The sequence below is a fragment of the Sorex fumeus genome, unplaced genomic scaffold (assembly GCF_029834395.1).
Source record: "Sorex fumeus unplaced genomic scaffold, SorFum_2.1 ptg000034l, whole genome shotgun sequence".
NCBI lineage: Eukaryota > Metazoa > Chordata > Mammalia > Eulipotyphla > Soricidae > Sorex > Sorex fumeus.
In genome coordinates, this window is record NW_026606091.1 from 32,332,045 (window position 1) to 32,356,844 (window position 24,800).

The 24,800-nt window shown below is 42.2% G+C and overlaps 1 protein-coding gene across 1 annotated transcript; it reads right to left on the reverse strand.

The window, feature by feature from the left end:
- Positions 1 to 7,692: 7,692 nt before the first annotated feature.
- On the reverse strand, positions 7,693 to 23,043 carry HEMGN (hemogen). Its single transcript, XM_056117071.1, has 4 exons — positions 22,594 to 23,043; positions 20,192 to 20,285; positions 13,213 to 14,417; positions 7,693 to 7,872 (listed from the first exon to the last, which is right to left on the reverse strand). The coding sequence occupies exons 1-4, from the start codon at positions 22,670 to 22,672 to the stop codon at positions 7,766 to 7,768; spliced, it is 1,485 nt and encodes a 494-aa protein (XP_055973046.1). The 5' UTR covers positions 22,673 to 23,043; the 3' UTR covers positions 7,693 to 7,765.
- Between the last annotated feature and the right edge of the window lie 1,757 nt (positions 23,044 to 24,800).

The window sequence follows — 24,800 nt, forward strand, 5'->3', positions numbered from 1 at the left end:
CTCTGAACATCTCATTTGTCCGGGAGGAGGCAGGCGATCTCGAGACTTGAGCAGGGAAATGCAGCTTTTTGGAGGGAATTGCGGCTGATGGTGGCCAGGCCGCAGGGCCAATGGCAGCATTGTTTGCCCAAGCGCGCTGCAGCAGCGCGACAGTTGTTCCCGTGCGGGGCCGCGCCGCCGGGCCCGTCAGAGCCCCCCACTCGCCACCAGGTGGCGGTGCAGCGGGGAACAATTGAAGCAGCTGTTGCCCTTCCAGCGCCTTTATCCGCTGATCACTGCACAACATTCGTTACGGAGTGTGACAGTCGCTGAAGGAAAGAGGAGTGACGCAGGCTTAGCTATGTATATTTGGTTTTGGTGTGGGAGCCACACCCAACGGTGCTCAGAGGTCACTCCAAGCGGTGGTGGAAGCAACAAATGCAATACGGGGAATTGAACCCCAGTGCAGCGTTATGAAAGGAAGGGGCCTAAATCTCGCTACCGTCTTTCCAGCCCTCAAAGTGTTCCATTTTCAAAGGCCAAGGATGTTTTGAAGAAACAGTTTGGATCGTCAAAGATAAAAACTGGGTTTATTTTTATCTGACTTGGCTTCTACGCCAAATGCTAAGCCTTGTGTTTACCACCAACGGGAGCCAATTCAAACCATGCTGGTGACCAAAGCAAGTTAAGCCTGTGGAAACTAACCATGTTAATAAGTAATTTTGTCTTTAATGAGTGGGAGTATATTTTGCCTCAATTTCTGCTCTTGTGGGAATTAGCCAGGTGGAATTAGAGTTTCATTTTGTGGTGGTGTGGTGGGATTAAAAGATAGAGGAACAGCTGGGAGACAAGGGTTAGGGGACCAGAACTTGACCTGATCCAGATTCAATTCCCAGCACCATATGGACCTCCAGCGTTGTCAGGTACAACCCTGATGGGCCCAAGTATCCCTCTAACTCCAGTGCTGAAACAAAATGACCCAATTAGCTAAAAGTTGCAGATGAGGCCCTCAGAGCACTGTTTGGGATCTCCTGCCTGTCCCCTATGCCCCAGAAATATATATATGCATATATATGAGAGCAGACTGAGAACATAACTCAAGGGGCTGCAGCACGTGCTTTGTGAGGCCCCAAGTTTGGCCCCTGGCACTTCATGGACCCTGAGCACTGCCTGGGAGGCCCTCACCCTGCTCTGGTCTGGAGAGGCATCACATTGCAGAGAAGAGCATTGAACCAGTAGGCCAGGTATTTGGGGGGGGAGGTACTTGCAAGGTCCTTGAGGACTACTTGCAAAGGTCCTGTAAGAGAGAGAAAAAGAAAAGTTCATTCAGTCGCAAATGAAATGGGATGTGGACTGCCTGCCAGTCACCTGCGTGCAGGTGAAGGTGAGCAGCAGAGTACTTCGAAAGCTGGATTTTCCCCACTTGCAGTCTGATCCTTGAAGACTATTCTTAGGTGAAACTAAGGGAAGACAGGACCATACTTAGATTTTTAAGTCAGACTTCAAGATGACCCACCTAAAGGGCATTCCCTTTAAGCAGTAAATACAAGACTTAATTTTGTAGGGTTAGGGGCTGGAAGGGCAGCACTACTACATTCTGGTAGTTCTCAGGGCCTCTTTCAGCTTGGTGATCAGGAGACAATGTGGTGTTAGTAATCCAATCTGGAATTCCACTGCAAAGCCTATACTCGGCCTGTTGAGCTAGCCTTAGCTAAACCTGGGACTTAATGTGGCTTTCCTGAGTATTTTTTCTTATTTTGTCAAATTTGTGTATAAGGGACTTAAAAGATAATACAGAGGTTAACATTTGCCTTTCCTATGGCCAACTCAGGTTTGATCCCACAAGCACTAGACAGGAGTGATACATGAGCACAGAGCTAGGAGAAAGTCCTGAGCACTGCAGGATGTGAACCCCTAAGAAAACAAAACAAATTATATCTAAATGGGAACTGTTGGCAGAGCTGGAGAGGTAATACAGCAGATAAGGCACTTGCCTTGCAAGCAGCTGATCCAGGTTCAATCCTTTGCAACCTATTAGGTCCCCTGAGCCTGCCAAAAGTGATCCCTGAGCACAGAGTCAGGAGTAAACCCTGAACACAGTGGGATGTGGGCCACCCAAAAATAGAAACTATTGGCTTTACTCATTTGTATTTACTACTTTTAAGTTTGAAATTATTTTGTAATGTTTTTAATGTTTTCCATTGTCTTTTGAGATTTTATCTGTTCATGCATTGAAACATTACCCAGCATTATTGTGTTCATAATCTGTTGAGTCGATAATGTTTAGTACAGTTATTTCTGGCATTTGCCTAAATCTGAGTAGAACCAGGGATTCCTGAAATTCAGTAAAAAGCTAGTGTATGAGCTAGAAATACTTGTTCTGTTCAGATATTCATCCCAGAGAAAGTATAAACTAAGATATACACTTAATAAGACTACTTTGAATCAATCTGCTTGTATTTCCTCTTCAAAAAGTCCAGGTCATCACATGGAAACTGATGTATGTGGAACATTGTGTACAAGTTGTATGTTGGTTGACACACAGCTGATATCTTGAGTGTTTACCGTTTGTTGTCTAGGTGTCCATTTAAAAATTTCTGTGACATGAAACTCTTTTCTACAGGGTTGTTCAGAAACGACTCCAGGCTTCTTGTTTGGCAGTGCTCAAGGGACTGTGTGGTGCCAGGGATCAACTGCATGCTAAGCATGATCTCCAGTCCTCTGAGCCAGCTCCCAGCCCCACCCATTTTCTACATTTTAATTTATTGTTAACTTAAAGTTCATTCAGATGGTGCTCAACTCTACACTTGAACCACAAAATTAATCCACATTACCTGCCTTGCCAGATCTAGGTGGAAGTTGGAGGCTGATTTTAGGTTTCTATCTCCCATTCCTTCTGTAATATAAGAATTTATTTTTGTCCACCCAGAATTGTTACTTTAACCACTTAAAGGGATAGATTTTAGTCTGAAATATTCGAAAGCTTTTAAAAAGTATGTGAAAGTGTATATGGCAAAAATTAAAACCATGATTTTGAAATAAGACAAAGAGAAGTTGGTGCTATATTCGGTAGAAAGCTTGTATGTGGAAGGCTCTGGTTTGTAGCCCCAGCTACATACACACACGAGTATGTGTGTAAATAATCTGAAGAATGTTCCCCTTAAACATGATATTTTCCCCACTTTTCCTGCTCAGAATATATTGTTTGTTGAATGTAAAAAAAGCAGGTCAAGCCACAACTGAAGTTGTTTACTTAATTTTGTTTTGAGGCCACACCCAGTTGTTTTGAGAGCTTACAGGATCCATAGCTCAGGCTGGGTTCAAGAGACCATATGTGACGGAGATTGTACTCATCACTGCGTGCAAGGCAAGTGCCTTTATCTGCTGTGTGCTATCTTTTTTAAAGGTAAGCCCCATGCTTTTAAAGGTAAGATTGCTCTTTATGGAAAAGAATTACATGCTATTTAATTATGTAGCACCTTTTAAGTTATATGATTTGAGGTTTTTATTCTGTCAAGAATTCTTGATGGCTTGTGATTTATAAGACAACTCTTTCTGTAAGATCTAGGGATCCGCAAAAAAACAACAAAAAAAACCCCTAAAAACTAAATGTTTTTTGCAGGTGATCATCAGTCTACACTTTGAGAAACATTTCTATGGATGTGTTCTATGATTCACTGTCTAATTTGGGTGAAAGGTCTGTGTGAAAAATCAGCTTGACTTTTTTTCTGATTATTTTATATGCACTATCATAGATTCATGGATTTTTCAAATAGTAGTGAATACATTTACCATGAAAGGAAGGCAACACATTCGAGGAGTCATGTAGAACTTAAATTGTAACATCAAGGTTTCAAATCAAAACGAAAACTGTCTTAGAGGGTGGCAATGTGACTCAATACAGCACATACCTATATGTGTGAGGCCTGAGTTGTATCCCAGACACCACATGCACACCCTCTGCCCAGTAGCACCACCACCACTAGGTATAGCCATGGTGGCCCATGAGGATTTGGGGGCTTGAGCATCAGGTATTCAGGCCTACATTAATGTGAGTGGCCCCTGGCCCTTGTCACACCTATGGGCTTGGTCCCTGTGAAAAATATTTCCACGAAAATACTATAAGAACCAGAAATGCCACTCTTAGACATTTATGGAAAGAGTATAAAAATGTGTTTCAAAGATATTTATAACCCTATATTCATGGCAGCACTTTTTACAATAGCTAAAACATGGAAACAACCTAAATGTCTATCCATGGATAACTGGCTAAAGAAGCAGTGACATTTTAGACTCAATAGAATATAACTCTGCTACTATTAACAAATTTTGTCCCCATTTGGGATAAAAATGGATGGAAATTAGGTGATTAAGCCAAGTGAAATAAATTACTATTACCAGATGGTTTCACTTATATGTAGACTTTAAAGAAGGAAAATGGACTGGCAAAAAACAGTACATGGGACTGAAGCGATAGTACAGCAGGTAAGGCATTTACCTTGCACGCAGCCAACCCGGGTTCGATTCCCAGCCCCCTGAGCACCGCCAGGAGTAATTCCTGAGTGCAGAGCCTGGACTAACCCCTGCGCATTGCCAGGTATGACCCAAAAAGGGGAAAAAAAAAGTACAACTCCTAGACTCGATGAGCCCTGGGGGTTCAATCATTCAACTCTAGCTTCACATGAAAATTGAAGGAGCCCTGAGCACCACTGAGTGTGGCCGACTCCCCCAACACACACACACACACACACACACACACACACACACACACAAACACACACGCACACACACACACAAAATAATTTATCTGTGACTAGGTATTGCCCTCCACAAATGAATTTGAAGCCCCTGGTGAGCAGCAATTTTGACACCTTCCCTGGAGGTTCTAATACACTATGAGGGGTGAGAACCACTGTTTCACACCTAAGGACTGACTAGGACCCCCCATCTTGCTTTTTACTCTAGCCTCAGACCTAGGAGTAAGACCTCTATGGAGAGCACGTGCACCTGTGCCTTTTATTTGTGAAAATACACCCTTTGAGCCACCTATAACAATAGAAGTAAAACTAAAGACAGCCCCTCACATATCCCAGATTTTCCTGCCCGTCATAGTTAATACTTCTACCGTATTTTCATGTCATTTTAGATTGATTCTCACCATTATATATAAGTGTGCTAAAGCCCGCCACTCCAGGATCCAAGTCTTACTTCATTGCTCCAGTCAGCTACCATCTTAGGTATGCAAACTTCAGTCTAATAATAGAAGCATTTCCAGCTCACTAGCCCTGTTCCCCATGTACTCTCCCTACATTATCTGTGCGTTGCATGCACTTTGCATACAGAATGTGTCTAGAATTCACCCTTTTCTGTGACTTTCCAAAATGCTGTGATCCTCACCTCTACACAGTCTCTTCATTTTTCCCAGGCAAATGGGATTGACATTTGCTATTTTTATTTTGTTTTGTTTTATTCCCCCAGGGGACAAGATTAAATGCTTTGGTAGGCAAGGACTAGGTGTTATAGACCTTCTAACTCCCACAGTGCTTACCACACTTCATTCACAATGTAATGACAAATATTCAATGATGATTTAATGTACATTTTGCACAGATACAATGGTTAAAACCTAAAATTATAAAATCAAAATTTAAATATACAAACTTCACTCACCACCCCAAAAATATCTTTGAAGGAGTCCCAGACTAAGAATTGTTAAAATTAGCTGTATTAAAAAAAAGCCAACTCAAGCTAGAATAAAATATTAGTGCTATTATTAAAAAAGTGAACACAATTTACAAGGAAACTTATACTCTCCAGTTTCAAAAGTTTGTTCTTCACTTTTCTGCTCTTAAGAATTAATAGAAAAAAATCGAAGGAGGACCAGGAAGTTGTTTCAAGAGTCAGAGCACATGCCCAACATGTGCAAGACCTAGTCCGAGCTTGATCCCCAGCACCCTGAGCCCTCTCCCACCCAGTCCCCCGGGTGTAATATTATATATGTAAATATTTTATGTACATATTATATATATACACATATATAATGAAATAAGTCAGGGAAGATTTTTTTAAATTTGTTTGATTTTGTTTTGCTTTGGGGCCAGACCTGGCAGTACTTGGACTTACTCCTGTCTCTGTACTCAGGAATCACTCCTGTCAGGAAGCAGGGAACCAGATAGGGATGCTGGGGGTGGATCCCAGGTTTGCTGCCTGCAAGGCAAGCACCCTACTCATTGCATTATCTCTCTGGACCCTAAAGAGATGTTTTATAGGAGCTAAAGTCAATTCAGTATCCTTCTGATCTTTCTTTTCTATTCCCTCGGGTGGTGGGTGTGATTCAGTGGTAGAGTGCCTGCCTTGTGTCAGGCCCTGGTTTCAATTCCCAGCACTGCAAAAAAAAAATGATTTATTTTAATGGACTCAAATTCTTTCCCCCATTTCCTCCCTGTTGTTGCTGCTGCTGTGGTGTCTGGGCCACTTGGTTATAGTGCTCACATATATTTGGTGGCTCTCTCTCTCTCTCTCTCTCTCTTCCCCCCCCCCTCCTCCCTCCCTCCCTCCTGCACATCTGTGAGGCATGTAGTCTGTCATTCAGCAACTGTATCACTGTCATCCCGTTGATCATCGAATGACTCGAGCGGGCGCCAGTAACGTCTCTATACCTCCCAGCCGTGAGATTTTAGCAGCCTCTTCTTACTTGCCTTTTCCCAATGATTGGTGGCTCTTTCAGGGTCAGGGGATGAGACCTGTTGTCTTTACTGTATTTGGCATATCAAATACCCCACAGGGAGCTTGCCCATGCAGGCGGGATACTCTTAGTAGCTTGCCGGGCTCTCCAAGAGGCATATATTTATATATTTTTCCCTATGATTTGTAGCCTACTGTCTGAGCCCCATCAGATATGGTGTAGTAATTGTGGAAAATGGGTAGGAAGTACCTTATAATGTGTCACCAGCCACTTTGCAGTCCAGAAAGTGGCCTGGAGCGTGGTGGTGCTTGGGTTGTGGAGATTGGCTGCTGAGGCTGGGTCCCTTGGACTGGAGAGGGCTCTTACCCGCCCCACAGCCTGGAACAGCCATTCAGCAACATCTCCGAAAAAAAATAAATTTTGGGGTGTTTTTTTTTCTTTTTTTTTGAGGGAGTTGGTCTTTTGGTGATGCTGGGAATCCAACCCAGGTTCCCATACATGCAAGGCAAATGTCATCTGCTGAGTTCCATCCTCAGCCCTTAGCACATCTTAGCAGTGCTCTACTAGCAATCACACTCTTTGTTATGGCACCAGGGATCCCAAACAAAAAGAAACTCTACTTCCAAGCTGCCCCCTGGCGCCACCTTCTCTTCGTTCTCTTCTCTTCCCATCACTATCCTCACTCTAACATATGTGCACATACATATAAATACACTCACACACACACACACAACTATCAGGATATTGGTAAAGTCAGAAAGAAATGTGTTGGTCTTCCTTGCTGGCCTCTAAATGGAGAAAAAAATGGCTAAAATTAAATGTCAATGAATATGGTCAATACTTCTAATGTATAGCTTGTTTTTTTTTGGTGGGGGGGCCACACTGAGCCATTCTCAGGGGCTATACTCAGCTCATTAATTGGGGGTCATGGCAGAACTTGGAGGACCATTTGGTGCTGGCCACTGAACCCTAATCTCCCACACAAAAAGCATGCACTACAGCTCTTTGAGCCATTTCCTTGCCCTAGTTCTACAATACTTCTAAGAATATCACGCATATCACATATGTAGGTGTGTTTTAAGCTAAGATGGTTGAACATTGCTAAAACAAAACATAACTAAAGATGTCTTGTTCTGGATGAGATTCTTGAGGAGCGTTTGGACTTGCTGATGTCTCTGAGTCTTCAGCTTTGGGTTTTTCTTTTATTTCTGAAAGATAAGATAAAATAATAAATTCAATAAATGGTGCTGGAAACAATTGCCCGTTGAAAAGAAAACCCTAACTCACGGTAGTAAACTCATGCCTTGTATGTGTGAGACCCTGGGTTTGATTCCTGGCCTGTGTGATACCCAAAGCACATCTAGAAGTGAGCATGGCCAGGAGTGATCCCAAAGCACTGAACAGAGAATAACCTCCAACCACACTGATGGGTGTGGCCGCAAAACAAAACAACAAAAGAACCCATTGACTCACTCATGACACAAAAACAAATTTTGTATTAATTGAAGACTTACACAGTAACATCTCATAAGTATTGTAGAAATGTTAGATTTTTCTTAAAAACCTTAGAATGGGGATTAGAGCGTAGCACAGCAGGTAAGGCACTTGCCTTGCACGCGGCTGACCCAGGTTTGATTCCCAGCATCCCATATGGTCCCCTGAGCACTGCCAGGGGTAATTCTTGAGTGCAGAGCCAGGAGTGACCCCTGTGCATCGCCAGGTGTGACCAAAAAAAAAAAAAAAACTTTAGAATGATAAAGGCCTTTCTAAGCAAAACATAGACCAAAAACCATAAAGGAAAAGTTTGACAAGCTTGAATACCTAAAATTTTTAATTCTATATGACAAAAACAAAGTTAAACCATAAACAAATGGAAAAATATAACTAACATATAGTTAATGGTCTAAAAACTAAATATATATTCAATCAATCAAAATAGATATTTTAAATTAAAAATGGAATTGAGAAGGACTGGAGATGGAACCCAGAGGTAGAGCACTTGCCCTAGATTCAATCAAAGCAACTGTAAAAAATTAAGGAACTGGGGCTGGAGTAATAGCACAACAGTAGGACTTTTTCCGAGGTTCGATTCCCAGCATCCCGTATGGTTCCCCGAGCACTGCCAGAAGTAATGTGCAGAGCCAGGAGTAACCCCTGTGCATGGCCCAGTATGATCCAAAATGAAAAAAAAATTAATAAGGAACTAGGGGCCAGAGTGATAGTACAGCTTGTAGGGTGTTTGCCTTGCACGTGGCCGACCCAGGTTCAATCCCCAGCATCCCATATGGTCCCCCAAGCACTGCCAGCAGTAACTCCTGAGTACAGAGCCAGGAGTAATCCCTTAGCATTGCTGTGTGTGACCCTAAAAGAAAAAAAAATAAGGAACTAGCATTCACTAGGTAATCTTAAAAGAAAAATCCAAGTGAACCAAAGAGATGACTTAAAGGGTTGGGATGCAGATTTACATGAAGGAGCCATAGGTTCATCAGCCCAGAGCCAGTAATTCCCTGAACATGACTGGGAGGAACCCTTAGACATCAGACCCAACTGGGTGGGGCCCAAAAAAACCAAAGAGAAGATTGATTTAAGGTGGTCATAATAATCGTGAAAAGATGCTAAGTCATCAAAATGTAAAAATTCCAGCAATTAGAAGGCCTGGGGCTTAGTGGTAGAGATTTGCAAACATAAAGCTGTGGATTCAGCCTCCAGCACCACAAAAATTAATAGCTAAATAAACAAAATAAAACTTAAATTTTTATTTAATTAATTTGGTTTTGGGGTCATACCTGGTGGTGCTCAGGACTTTCTACTCAGAGATCACTCCTGGCAGGCTTACAGGACCATATGTGGTGCCAAGGGATTGAATATGAATTGACTATGTGCAAGACAAATGCTCTACCCACTGTATTACCACTTTGGCCTCAAAAAGAGTTTTGTTTAATTTTAGCAAAGATTTGTTAGTAAGGGATTGCTCCTAAGCAGTGCTCAGGGGATCAAGGGCTATAACTAAGGCAGGTGGTTTAATGTTTGGGCCCGGTGTTGGGGGTTCTCCAGAGCTATACCTGGCAGTGCTTATGTATTAGTGAGCACTACTATGTAGTGCCAGAATTGAACTTGACTTTGAACATGCAAGGCCTGTGTGCCTGCCCCCAAATTTCTCCCAGAACCAAGATTTTTTAAAAAATTGTGCTTATGTACAGTATTTATAAAATAACAACCAAAAAAAGGGAGGAGGATCACTGAGCGGTGCTCAGGGATTCCTGGTTCTGACCTGGGGGGTCACTCCTGGAAAATTTGAGGGCTTGAGCCTGGGTCTCTTGCATGTAGGGCATGCATCCAGCCCACGGAGCTCTCTCTCCGGTCCCCAAAATACTTTTTGCAGTCAAGTATTCTGTAAATGTATCTATTTTTAATGCCACCATTTCAATTCACCAGGGTTTATCCAAAGAAAATCATCAAACAAGTTTCCAGTATCCCACTTTTCTTATTTATAAAATAGGCATAATAATTACCTTCCCAGTAGTTTTTTAAAAATTGACTAGAATAATTATACAAAAGTTTTAATACAGTATCTAGCATATAGGAAATACCAGGCTCATTAAGTAACTGTTATTTCCAGTATGCTTATGGTACACTGTTAAATATAAAACTTGGGTGCTGGGGTGATAGTACAACAGAGCGGGCACTTGCCTTACACATAGTCAACCCAGGTTCCATCCCCAGAACCGGATATGATCTCCCAAGCCCATCAGGAGTTATCCCTAAGAATAGAGTCAGGAATAAGCCCTGAGCAACACCAGTTGTGTCCCCAAAACCAAAACAAAACAAAAATAAAATATTAAAACTTTGAAACTTGACAATAACCTTAACGTTCATTATACATAAACTAGCTAAATAAATGAATCTCCTCAAAACACAGTATTGCAGAATGGTGTCAAAAGGTGTCATTTTAAGATGGGCACAATCTAGATTGTATGTGGGAAAAATTAGGTTAAGAACTGAAAATAACTATTCTCATTTGTTAAAAAAGAAAAAAAAAACCTTAGCACTGGATAGGAGACATCATTACAGAGGAATTTTTATTCTATACTTAACTTACATTCTGTTTTAATTCATGATAATATTTTATATTATATTTATACATCACACTATTTTATAATAAGCAAAAGGTAGGTATTTCCTTTTGTTTGGCAAAACAAAATTGAGAACAAAATAGACACTAAGGGCTGGAGCTATAGTACAGTGGGGTTAGGGCATTTGTCTTGCATGTGGCTGACCCCAAGTTCAATTCCTGACTTCCTGAGTACTGCCAGTAGTAGTTCCTGAGTGCGGAGCCAGGAGTAACCCCTGAGCATCTCTGGGTATAGACCAAAAAGCAAAAGAGAGAGAGAGAGAGAGAGAGAGAGAGATTAATTCATTGCCCATATTAACCCTGGTGAATGGATTCAGATGTAAACCTTAGAATAAGATCTCTGTAATGATTACAACTGCTTTTCCAGTGGGATATTCCTCTGAGTACAAGTAGTACTTCTCAGACTGCATGAGCGTGCATGTGTGAATGCATGTTATATATATCTAGAGCCTGACACACGTGAGGCAAGTGCTCTGCCAATGACTTACTAGCGCCAAAGGTCTGTGATCCACTGTAATCTCATTGTTGTTAAGGGTTAGAGGGAGTCTGAGCAGTGGGGAGTAGGCTTCTCCCATATAAGCACGTGGAGCTGTTTTGGGACTGGAACTTGGGTCTCCTGCATGTAAAGCATGTGTTCCAGCCTGCGGAGTTGTCTCTCTGCCCTGTCGTTATCATTTATTAAAGATACTTCTTTAAAACCTTTATTAGTTGGACCCCATGTTTTTGTTATACTCATCTTTCAGGAGAAAGACTAAATAAACCATCAAAGGGATTTCTTTAGGAAACAGTGCCCCAGGGGCTGGAGAGAGAGCACAGGGTGAAAGCCCTTGTCTTTGGCTTGCTTGCAGCCAACCCTCGTTAGATTTCTGACTCCACATGTGGTCCCCCAGTACCACAAGGAATAATCCCTGAACACTGCTGTTTATGACTCAAACGCCCCCCCTCCCAGCACAAAAAGTAAAAAAAACACCCCACATAAATGCAACGAACTAAAAAAGAGAGAGAAAGAAATAGAAAACAGCCCCCTATTGAAGGCTATAGTCTGAAAGATTCAGCCCGATTTCTGTTTTGTTTTATATGTTTTGGTTTTGGGGTCATACCTAGTGACCAACTTACTCCTCCAGCTTATTCCTGACTCTGTGCTCATTGGGGTGCCATATGTGGTACCAGGGATCACACTAAGGTAGTCTACATGCATGACAAGTGCCTTAAACCCCTGTACTGTCTCTCAGTCCATTTCTTATGCTGCCTATTCTATTGTCAAAGATAAACATACGTTTTTGGTATGCTTCTGAAAACTTTTCAGGAACAAATATTTAAAGAATTTTTGGTCAATCCTACAAGAATAAGTTCCTTAGTTACAGGATCAGATTTAGCATCTTATTGTCTCCATCAGTACCCAGTACTGTGAATTTATTTGCCTTTAGTTCACCAGGAAACTTTAATTTTCAAGAAAAACCTCATTTATGAAAATTTCTTGTTAATCAAGACTTAACTGACCAGGGGCCGGAGCCATAGTACAGCGGGTAGGGCGTTTGCCTTGTACGCGGCTGACCAGGGTTCAATTCCTGGCATTCCATATGGCCCCCCCAGCACTGCCAGGAGTGATTCCTCAATGCAGAGCCAGGAGTAACCCCTGAACATCACTGCATGTGACCCAAAAAGTAAAAAAAAACAAAGCTTAATTATCCTTTAAAATATTTTGTACATTTTTCATCCTGATGTGTATATGCTTTAGTAGAAAGGTCTTCAGGTCCAGGTGTTTACTGGTATATTTGGTCCACTTTTCTTCACTACTAGACTTCCCCAAATGGATAAGTATGTACAAGTTTCTACTGTTTACACTTGGGTTTTTATTTTCTTTTATTATTTTGGAAATGTGCCAAGATAGCCATTGATTGAAAGACTTTTTTTTTTTAATTCTGGGCTGGAGCGATAGCACAGCGGGTAGGGCATTTGCCTTGCACTCAGCCGACCCAGGTTTGATTCCTGCATCCCTCTCGGAGAGCCCAGCAAGCTACCGAGAGTATCTCGCCCGCACGGCAAAGCCTGGCAAGCTACCGTGACGTATTCGATATGCCAAACACAGTAACAACAGGTCTCACAATGGAGACGTTACTGGGCCCGCTCAAGCAAATTGATGAACAACAGGAGGACAGGGACAATGACAGCATCTGAATCTAACTAAGGACATCAGTGGCATCAAACCCATGTAGGTACCTGGGTGATAATTTGGGATAGTCAAAGAAAGCTACAGCTCGCCTTCTGTGGGGCTTCACTTGTGTCTGTGCACCTGTAGGGAGCATCAGGTCCCAAGACACTGACTTATCCCCAGTAAACAGCAGCTACCCTGTGAAAGCATAAAGAATCTTAGATTTTCTCCTCCTATGTGTTAGGGTCTTGGCCTCCAGCCTACCTGTTTCTTGGTTTGCTTCCGGAAAGCATTCAGTAGGCACATCCTGATGTGTATATGCTTTAGTAGAAAGATCTTCAGGTCCAGGTGTTTCTTGATATAGTTCAGGGGAGCCATATTCAGGTCCTGATGTTTCATGATACATTTCAGGGGCACGGACTTCAGGCCCAGATTTTTCCCTGTACATTTCAGGGGCACAGACTGCAGGCCCAGGTGCCTCCTGGTACATTTCAGGAGCACAGACTTCAAGCCCAGGTGTTTCTTGGTATATTTCAGAGGCACAATTTTCAGGCCCATGTGTTTCTTGGTACTTTTCAGGGGCATAGACTTCAGGCCTAGGTGTTACCTGGTACATTTCAAGGGCACAATCTTCAGGCCCAGGTGTTTCTTGATCTATTTCAAGTGCATATTCTTCAGTCTTGGGTGTTTCTTGGATTGTTCTATCAGAGAGGGACTGAGGTCCAGAAGTTTCCTGGTACATTTTGTGAGAAGAGCATTCGGGTAGATCAGGTTCTGCGTAGGCTTTTCTAGAGAGGTCATTAGGCACAGCTATTTCTGGTTGTGTGTTTGGGAAGTAGCGTGCTGTCTCAGCTAGTTCCTGATCCTGCTCAACATTCCACTCCTCAGGTTCAACTCTTTCTTGCTGTAAGTCAGGATGGCAGCCTTCAGCTACATATAGGTCAGGGCATGTCTCAACAACGCATCTCTCTACATCTTGAACATCTTCAGATGTTTCAGGAAGAGGGGCCTTGGATATATCTACGTCTTGGCACGCTTGTGGAGAGAGATCTTCAGGTTTAGCTGTGTCATGGCACATTTTGAAAGGCGGGTCTTGAGGTACAGGTATTTCTTGACACATTTTAGGAGCTAGGTCCTCGGATTCAGCCAGATCTTGGCAAGTTTTAGAAGGCTGGTTTTGCACCACTATTTCTCGGTTCTCAGAAGAATCTTCCTGGCATGTAATGCTTTCTTGGCCTACTTCAGTCGAATATTTCTCAGGCACAGCTTCTGGGGGAGGTGGTACTGGAACAGGGGCTTCAGCGACATCCATAGGTGACTCAGTTTCTCTCTGTGTACGTGCTGCTGCTTTCTCAACCTTCTCCTTTAGTGGTGACTCCAGCACCACCTTTGGTTCTGTATTTTGTTTCTTTCTTCCTCTTCTTTCATTTTCCTTTCCAGTTTTCTGCCGCTTGCATTTTTTCTGCCCTCTGTGGAGAGATGAGAATTAGTGTTAGTAATGGGCAACAGAATTCAAATAAATGCTAGTAATAACAGTCTCAGGCCTCCTTTGCCTTATTTGTACAACCTGGAAAAAAATGCTTCATCTCTCTGGGCTGCCTCTATTTGTGCAATGAAGCCATCTGAGATGCTTGCAGTCATCCAGGGAAAACAAGTATTCTTCAGGGACTTTTTGTCTCTAAAGCCTTGCTCACCAGGAACGTTCTTTGTAGTTCACATGGAAGAGATAAGATACCTGCTTCAAGGTTGCCTATGAAAAACATCACTGATCTCATAAATGATTGGGGTTCTGATTCATATACAGGTTTGGTATGAATCTGATATGAGTCAGCCTCCCTGTGCTCTGGCAAAGAGACACATTTGTGTTCGTAAATCTGCAGTCTAGGCATGGCTCTGGGTCTGGGCAGCCAGCAGGACCGTGATGCAGACGGCTTGCTTAGCTCACACAGGATCTGGTGGAACGAATGCCAAGTAGCTGCAGTACACGTCAGATGAGATGTACTGGGAGCCGAGGCAAATCTGCAAAAACACTGCTGGAGTGAGAGGCTAGTGGAAAGGCCAAGTGTCCGTGTTCTACTTCCTTGGAACGAATGGCTAGACTGAAGATCTAGATGAAAGAATATGTACAGAAACCACAGCCAATGACAAATTGTTAGGTACTGCAAATATAACCAAATACAGATGGCTAATACAGATGGGCTGGGAGGGAGAAAAAGGTGCTATAAATAAGCATTGCATCACTTTTCTAAACCCATTGAAATTCTGAACCACTCGCTGCATTGGGAGCCTCCTCTGATACACTCAAAGGCGGAATTGCGGTCCTGCTAAAACTCCTCGAGGATTTATTACGAAGATCAGGCTGAAGGCAAGGCACATGGGCTGCTGACTCTCTATTTTGAAGGAAACTTATTTTTTCAGTAAGCTATCTGGAGATAACAAGAACAGTTCCCTATCTCTTTTCTGTACTCATAGTTCCTCAAAAATTAAAAAGTGTAATCCCTAAGCTGGCAGTGAGCCCCACTGGCTGGTATGGCTTTGTCTGTGGGAGACCAACATCAGGCCCAGGCACTGAGCCAGAAGGAGCTCCCAGTCCTGCAGAGTGACCCATAAACAAGCGTGTACTCCCTATTCTACCTTTGTTTTGTTTGAAAATATTCATATTTTTTAAAGATTGTCTCACTAGAATCAATTTAGTCGATAGAAATAAGGATATGTCTGTATGCCATAGGAAAGCTCAAATAAATATTAAAATAATGCAGAAGACAAATGAAATAATCCAAAATGATGCTTGTGGACCTCAGCACTCTGAAGTATAATTCCAAGTAACCAGGGTAACAAGATAAATTTTAAAGTTTTTGTTATATAATTTTTAAATTTGTTGTTGTTGTTGTTGTTTTGGGACCACTCTCAGCAGTTCTCAGGGCTTATTCCTGGCTCTGTACTCAGAAATTACTCTTGGTAGTATTCAGGGGAGATTATATGCAGTGTCAGTGTTCCGAACAATGGTCAGCTGTGTGCAAGAAAAGCATCTTACCCACTTTACTTTCCAGACCTGTTTACACTTTGTTTTGTTTTGGAGTCATACCCAGTGATGCTCAGGGCTTACTCCTGGCTCTGCATTCAGGAATTACTCCTGGCAGTGCTGGAGGGACCATATGGGATGCTGAGAATTGAACCTAGAACAGGCGCAGGCAAGTAAAGTGCCTTGCCCACTGTGCATCTATCTAACCCCTATTTATACATTTTAGAAGATAATGTAAATTCTTCTCTCACTTTTTTGGGGGGGCCTTTTTGGGGGGATTACACCCAGCAGTGGTCAGGGGTTACTTCCTGGCTCTGCATTCAGGAATTACTCCTGGTGGTGCTTGGGGGACCATATAAGATGCCGGGGATTGAACCCGAGCCCAGCCATGTGCAAGGAAAACTCCCTACCCTGGTACTATCTCTCCAGCCTATATGGTGAATTCTTTGGAAAACATTTATTACACTCAGTAGATCTAAATATTGTGTTACATAGATCTCTATATGAGGGAATCCAATAAAATGCCCCATGTTCTACCTGTTGGTTTTTCAAAAGATAGAAATATATATAGATGACCTAAAATTTAATCTGTACTGTGTCACTTAGCAACTGTGTGATTGTGAGTAATTCCCTTAAACACTCTATGCCTTGATTCTTTTATAGCTAACTTAAAAAGTATTTCCCCAGCCTCATGGTTGTTATAAGAATTGTATATAGGGGTTGGAACAATAATACAGTGATAAATAGTAAATTTTAAAAAGATATCCTGTGTGGATTAAAAAAGAAACATAAGTGAATAACTGGCCAAGTCATTGGAACTGGAGATTTTGTCCATAGAACTGAACATACAAGGGAAGAAGCCTCGGGGGGGGGCGCTTCACCAGTGGAGGGAAATGAACTCTCTGGTGATAGGTGTTGTGTTAAAATGATGTGTGCATGAAAAGTATGATTAACAGTACTTTAAATCATGGTATCTTAATAAAAATAGCGGGAAAAGGAAAAATGATAGAAAGATAAGTGTAGTGGACAGGTGTACTGTAGGTATGAAGTTAGAGTAGGATTGAAATATTTTCTGAGAATATGAAGGGAATTTTATTTCTTGAAATTGTACAATTGTGGATTATCTTAATTTCTGTTTTACAATTCAATGTTCGTAACACATCATTTTAACTCTATTAAAATACTGGCTGAAGCCATAGTAGAGCAGATAGGGCATTTGCCTTGCACACAATCAACCTGTGTTGGATCCCTGGCACCACATGTGGTCCCCCAGGCACCACCAGGAGTGATCCCTGAGCACTGCAAAGTATGTCCCCCCACAAAAAAAATGCTAAAACACATAAGTAAAAGCTAATATAATAAACCAAACTTTTTCTATCAAAAAAAGGGGGGGTACCAGAGCGGTAGTACAGTGGGAAGGACTTTTACCTTTCATGCAGCTGACACAGGTTCAATCCCCGCCATCCTATGTGGTCCCCCAAGCACCACCAGGAGCAATTTCTGAGTGCAGAACCAGGAGTAACCCCTGAGCATCACCAGATATGATTCAAAAAGCTCCCCATCCAGAAAAGAAAATAAAATACAGTGTTTCCTCTGTGACATTTACTTATTCTGCTTTCTCATGAAATCCTAACATCAATTTATATGTCCTTGTCCTTTACAAAAGTGGAGGATGGTGGGGTTAGCCCCAATGGCCGGATAGTACGGATCCAGGCTTCCCAGGTTGCCATTTTGGCTTCCATAGTACATTCTGCTGTTTCTCTGGGAAAGGTCTGTGGTTGCACTTTGTGGAGTGGCACAGTGAAAATGGCCCTCAATAGTACATTTCTCTCATGTCACCAGAGCAAGACCAACCTGTGGCCAAGACTCAGGAGCATGTCATCTGTTTCTGTGTCTTCCATAGTTGTGGTGTCCTGCACAGAAAGCTCAAGAGACACAGTCCTACTGGCACTATTAGACTTGCCCCACATTCCCTGGGCAAAGTCTATCCACCAGCTCAGAAACTTATCTGTGAGCCAAAAGGCCAATCTTTAAGTGGAGTTAGAAATGCAAAGGATCCCCACAGAGACAAGTGAGTGCTCTCTTCCTTATCCATGCTAGCACGAGAGAAACCAAGCAATGGTTGGAAGCTATTGAATAAAACTAGGAGAGTAGACCAGAGCGATAGTACAGTGGGTAGGACATTTGCCTTGCAAGTGGCCAACCCGGGCTCAATCCCTGGCATCCCATATGGTCCCCCAAGCACCACCAGGAGTGATTCCTGAGTGCAAAGCTAGGAAAAACCCCTAAACATCTCCAGTGAGACCAAAAACAAACTAGGGGAGCAATTTGGATTATATTCTACAACATCACTTGCTGTAGGGCCAGAGCATAGACATTTCAGTTATAAAGGTGACATTTACATTCTTGAAAAACCTCATCTTTTGCAAAATCCTCTAAAAATAGTTGAGATGGGGGAGGGAATAGAGCTTGGCCAAATGACTTAAATCCCATGCAACTTTTTAACATTAACAAAAATGAGCATTAGTCAGGAAGGCCACCGCTTGGATAATCCAGACAGGCAGTTTCATATAGCTTGAGATTGTGACGGTCAGTAAAATGCTGAGAAGCATTGGTTCAACACCAGCCTGCAGTCCATGGTTCCATGCAAATAAGGGCAGCGCTGAGAGCCTAGAAGCCTACCAGACATACCAGACCCAGTGGGGGGCTGTGCAAGGTGGGGGTTCTTCCCTGGGAGTGAACCCCAAATTCAGGCTCTGTGAACTACCCACATCAGCCAAACTGAAGCCTTATTTATTTCATCGCCATTATTTTGACTCCTTTGAACTAAGAAAAATCATATATCAATACAACTTTCTCATTACACAGACATCCACTCCTATTTACCAACTATATGTGAGCTCATTGAAAAATCCCTTGTGGCAGAAGAGACAGTTGTCCATTCCTGGAAGATAGATGCAGGCCTCTATAACCTTAAGGAGTGGTTTTTTTTTTTGGGGGGGGGGGAATGGAGCTATAGTACAATGGATAGGGCGCTTGCCTTGCAGCAACTGACCTGGGTTCAATCCCTAGCACCCCATATGGTCCCCTGAGAACCCCTAGGAGTGACCCCTGAGTGTAGAGCGAGGAGTAACTAGAGCATTTCAGGGTGTGGCCAAAAAATGAAAAAATTTGTTCAGGGGCCAGAGAGATAATGCAGCCTTAAAGCTGACCTAGGTTCTATCTCACACCTCACATGGTCTACCCTAAACTCTGCCAGGAGTGATCCCTAATCATGGAGCCAGGAGTAAGTCCTGAACACCACAGGGTATGGCCCAAAAGCTAAAAAAAAAAAAAAGATAAAGTGTGTTTAGTGATTCTTTAAGAGCAGTGAGTAGAACATCTGAGAATTCCTGTATGCAATTCTGGTTCTCATCCTAGTGGAGGAGAAGGGTTTTATTCTTGGTTTGGGAAGACCAGTGATGCTGCTATCTGCTATGCACAGGACAGCCTCCCACACAAAAAGGAATTCTCCTGGCCTATAGTATTCAGGCTGAGAAACCTGACTGAGTGGCTGGTGTACTGTTTGCTTTGTCCTGCCAACACGGCCACCCCTGCCCCCTTTCATCTCCAAGCACGCAGCCCCTCCCTCTGCTCTCATAGGCTCATTGCAGATGGGTGCAGGCCCACCCTGCATAGCTGGCCAGTGCACCAGTGCTCCAGCTCTGAGATGACAAATGGCCACGTGACCTGGACTGGAGACTGAGGTGCTCCCACACTCTCCATCACTGGTTTAGTCAACACTTGAGTTTACTCCACTGAGAGTTCATGATTTATTGGATAAGGCATTTCCTGGGAGAAATTCCTTATCAAACTGGGAGAATAAACCCAGAGATTTCCTCAGTGGTGCTTCCCACTTTCAACAAGATGCCTCCAAGTATAGGTTACTAAAGCCTGGAGCAGCTGAACACTAGGCTACAGCAATGTAATCTCATTGCTTGGTGCATTCTTGAATGAGACCACAGATACATTCTTTTCCTACACTAGCTCTCTGGCATTAGACAAATTTAACCCTTTGGGGGCTTGGCTTCCTTTCTTTTCTTCAAATAAGTCGATTAGCCCTAGTATGGGAACGTTGGAAAGATACTATTGAGCAAGTGAAAACTTTCAGGTCCTCTGGGCATTGAGCACAGGCTCCAGAAGTACCAGTTCTTTTTCCCCCAGCCTGTCGCCATGCCATACCTGAGTTGCAGTTGTGAAGTCTGCTGCTCTTGGGCTTCCGCTTTTCTCTTCCTGAGCTGTTCTCTGTTGCGCAAATTCCAACGTCCAGTAAATTCTGGTGGATCAAAGTGAACACATAGAGTAGTGAATTGTAGCAACTGTCAGCAAAATATCTTCCATCAAAGTGGTGGAATACAGATGCTGGATATTAGTTTTTCTCCTAGACGTTTAAGAACCAGAACAATGTACTACTTATCCTTTTACCTCTACAAAGAATGTCTAAGAACAGACATTCCATAAACTTTTTTTTATGAAAAGGTCAGTATTTGGAATCAGAAAGATGGTTCAAAAGACTGGCGTGGGGGCTTTGCATGCGGGGAGCCCAGGTTTGATCCCTGGAGCAAGATCCCCAGAGAGCCCACCCAGAGAAAAAGCAGATCGCCTTCCCAATATTTCAGTAGTCTCTGAACATTGCCAGGTGTGGCTAAAAAGTGAAAAAAAAAGAAAAAACCAGTATTTGCATGTAAGTGTGCTACCAACCTATTATGATTTTTTCAGAATATTTTTGTTGTACAATGAAAGCAAGCCAAACACCCTTAACATAATGATGTTTTGTTTTTTTTTGCTCTATTTTGGGGTCACACCTGAATGTGCTCAGGACATACTCCTCTAAGAAGTTCTACAGCACCTGTGCTTAGGGGTCATTTTGGTGGTACTCAGAGCATATGAAGTGCCAGTGTCAGCCTAATGCAAGGCAAGCACATTAACTACTGTATTATCTCTCTGGACCTTTATTTTATTCTTCAAAACCATCTGAATCCATGGGGCTGGAGCAATAGTACAGTGGGTAGGGCATTTGCCTTGCACATGGCTGACCTGGATTCGATTCCCAGAATCCCATGTGGTCCCCTGAGCACCACCAGGAGTAATTCCTGAGTAAAGAGCCAGGTGTAACCCCTGAGCACTGCCAGGTGTGACCCAAAAAGCAAAAAAAAAAAAAAAAACTGAACCCTATATTACACAAATTTGTTTTAATAGCATACCATAATTTTACCATTTATTAACCTGATGTATCAGAAATATTTTTCATGATGTTATTTTTATAACTACAACTTTAATGGCATGACAATCAAGTAAATGATTTTTACTTGATTTAGAAGTAAACAACCTATCATTTATGCAGTCCACTAGTTTGAGCATTTGTGTTGTTGCCTATTTTATTTTTTATTTTTTGCCTTTGTAGCTCAATCATAAGAATATTCATGCAATCAATTTTTTTCCTCTTGGATTTTTTTTCCATAGGATGGTGTTTCTTTGAAATTTCTTTGACATGTAAAAGGTATCATCAAAAAAAGTTTCCATGCAATTTTGAAAAAAGCCACTGAGTCTTCAATGTTTAACTTCTTAGAGGCTATAAAATTTCCCTGGGGCCCCAAATGCCAACATGCCCCTTGGACTACAGAACCTTTTTGGCAGTGGTCAGGATACATATAAGGCATTTGCTGTACATCCCTCATCCCTGTACAATTCTTAGGGCAGAAGTTTTGCGCTTGTTTTGTTAGTTCTTGGGACCAAATCTAGGGTGTTTATTTCACAGAACATAGGGTCTGCTACTGAATGTATCCCTGGCCATGACAGAGTTCCTTAATGGTGATCTTGGATACTTTTATTTTTACCGGTATCTAAATTACCATTTTCTTTCATTCTAAATATAGGTAATCATTTTAGCAGTATAATTCTTTGTCACCAAAAGAAATTATAGTTTTTCTTCCTAGCACAGTGCTATTGTTGCAGACACCTCAAAATGTCATTCACAAAAAAAATCATTCACTGGAGATTCTATAACTGACTCAATACAACAGTTATTGGATCACAATTGAATTTTGTTATCATGCATCTACACATACACACATAACACTATATCAGTTTTTCATTTTGAAAACTATCCTAACAATTTATTCCTTTGTATTCTTGTATACATCATCTTATATACTTAAAATATTTATTCTAAGGAGGAGTCCAGAGGCTCATCTGACTACCAAAGGGATTCACAACATAACAACATTTAGACACTATCTCGAGGCCTAGGGTTTTGCAAAACATTTTAAGAAAAGCTGTGTGAGCATAGATACAAAGACTCAGGGGAATGAGATTAGAGAATAATATAGTGATGTCCTCTCTCCAGGTCTCTTTCCCAAAGCTCTACCAAATATGCACCCCCATAGAAGTACACTATTCCGGGTATTTTCATTGTCTCTTATTTTAAACATTATCATTTATTCCTCGTATTTCATTCTCCCATTTAAGGTTCCTGAACATACTCAATTATGCCTCTTTTTCTTTTCAGATCCCTTTTTTAAAAGAGGAAATATTTATAGAGCCGTTTATTCCCAACAGCCCCCACCTTCCAAGACCTTCATTACCTGGAACATGGTTCTGTTCTTGCTGAGGAGCAGGTGTGTTCTGCAACGCCAGACGCGACTGGTCCTTTCCCAAATCCATCTTGCTTCTCTACCTTCCTGCTATTTGGTCTGACTTCTGCAAACAGGCTTTTTAAAAAAGATCAAAAGCAACTGACAGTTAAAAGCACACATTTGCACTTTACAAGTTCACTTGTCATTGCACTTCCCGCCTAAACGTTTTATCTGCTAGGACCACAGCTGCGGCTACTTCTGCTTTCCTTATCGCCTGGGACAGGTGTGAGGAGGGGGGATGGCCAGTGCTGGTGCAGGGTTCTCCTACTCCAGCACAGGTGCCAGACTTAGCATGCCCCAGGCTTCAAAACGGTTGTCATTTGGTCCTAGCTGCCAGCAAAGTGCTTGAGTCTGGCGATCCTTTTCACATCCGAGAGAGCATCGTGAAGAGAGAACTCAAGGTCTATCTAGGATCTAACTAACTCGCTTCCAGTCCCCAGGACAAGGCACCTCCCTTTCTGTGATCTCATGTTCGCCCTCCTCATTTGTGAAGTGGGCAAATGATTCTTGACCTTCCCACCTCACCCCCTTCTTGTCAAAGTGAGAAAAACAAATGAAAAAAATCTCAAATATGTGAAATTAATCTGGCACTATTTTCCGGCATATGGCATTTTCCCATCTGAATCATTTGCAAGACAATGTGCGCTTAGAGCTAAAGAACCAAAGAGCAGTCTGCGCACTGGATTGGCCACAAGTGACTCCAGAGAACTAGTAAAATTCGCTGTTACTCGTCCAGGAAAGTCCAATGAGCATTTCTTTTTCTTTCTTCTTCCTCCCCCCACCCTTTTTAGTAAAATAGTTTTATTCAGGTGACTGAGAGAAGAACAGGGAATTCCAAAAGAGAAGTACTACACACTCAAGATGGGATGTGGGCAGCTCTAGAGTGGAACATGCTAAGGAGATTTTCTTGATTAAAAGCATCACTACGCATGTCACAAAAATTAATTGAAGCCGACCTGGAGTAATAATACAGAGGGTGAGGCTGCTTGCCTTTTGCTAACCTGTGTTTGATCCCCAGCATCCCATATGGACGCCTAAGCACCAGCAGGAATGATTCCTGAATGCAGAGCCAGGTGTGGTTCCCCCCCACAAAAAAACTGATTCAAGTTAAAGAAATCACCTTATCACCAATGGGTTGCCACACTTAGGAAAATATGGAGCATTATGGTAGTTCAGCAGTGGGAAAGCATCCCTGAACACCCCAATTCAAACAGTTGGCCTAGGAGCAACTTGGTTAACAATATGGTGCTAAAGCCCATATCTTTAATATGGGACAATGCTGGTTTCTGCTTCCTGGTGTTATCTGGGGTTGATTGAATCAAATTATCCATAGAAGTAAAGCATTTTATACATGTCTGATACCTTTCTCTTTTTGGGGTCGGAGGTGTTGCCTGATATCTTTAAATGGCGAAGAATTAGATTATTTTTTATTAAAAACACATTTTAATAAGCCAAGTCATAATTTAAATCATTATTTCCTCAGTCAGTATAGCACTGGGGGTGGGGGTGGGGGTGGGGGTGGGGGCGGGGGGTTACTGGAATAAATTATCTGGGTCCTCTCTTTGTTCCCATAAAAAAGGTAGATTTCAAGGAAGATTTCTATTTATTTTTTTTCTGAAAAGGAGGCAATAGGCCAAATAAGTTTAAGAACCTCTAGTTCAAATGCATGGAAAAAAAAGAAAGTCTGAAGTGGGCCCTTTGTAAAGAGAAAACCTTGATAATGAACAGATTTCCCTAGTCCATGTACTCTTCAGGCTTTAGAATTAGGATGGCCCAGCAATCACCTCTTCCCTTCTTCCTGTTGTATATATTCAGAGAAACTGAGACCCAAGGAGGGAAAGGGGTTACCTGCCCCACGGTTTTTGCCTTCATGCCAATAGCATCTCTTACAGAGTAAAGCTGGGTCATCTCATGTTTGATCTCACACAGGAAGGAAAATGTCTGTGTGGTGTGAAGGTTTAAGTTTTTCAAACTCACCAAAAGGTGCTAAGAATTAAACATTCACGTGCTCAAAACCTAACCAAAACCACCAAAATTTAACTCAGCTTTACATAGGGTCAGATCCTAATGTTTTGGCTTTAATTTTCCCCCATCTTTCTCATAAGTCAGTCTCTAGCTAAAAATTGTGATAACTCCAGCAAGTCTCAGTTCAAAGA

Coding starts and splice junctions, on each gene's coding strand:
- HEMGN (XM_056117071.1), bottom strand. CDS start 22,672: ATGGATTTGGGAAAGGACCAGTCGCGTCTGGCGTTGCAGAACACACCT. Junction 20,286..22,593: donor AGAACAGAACCATGTTCCAG/GTAATGAAGGTC, acceptor TTGATCCACCAG/AATTTACTGGACGTTGGAAT. Junction 14,418..20,191: donor ACTTCACAACTGCAACTCAG/GTATGGCATGGC, acceptor ATCTCTCCACAG/AGGGCAGAAAAAATGCAAGC.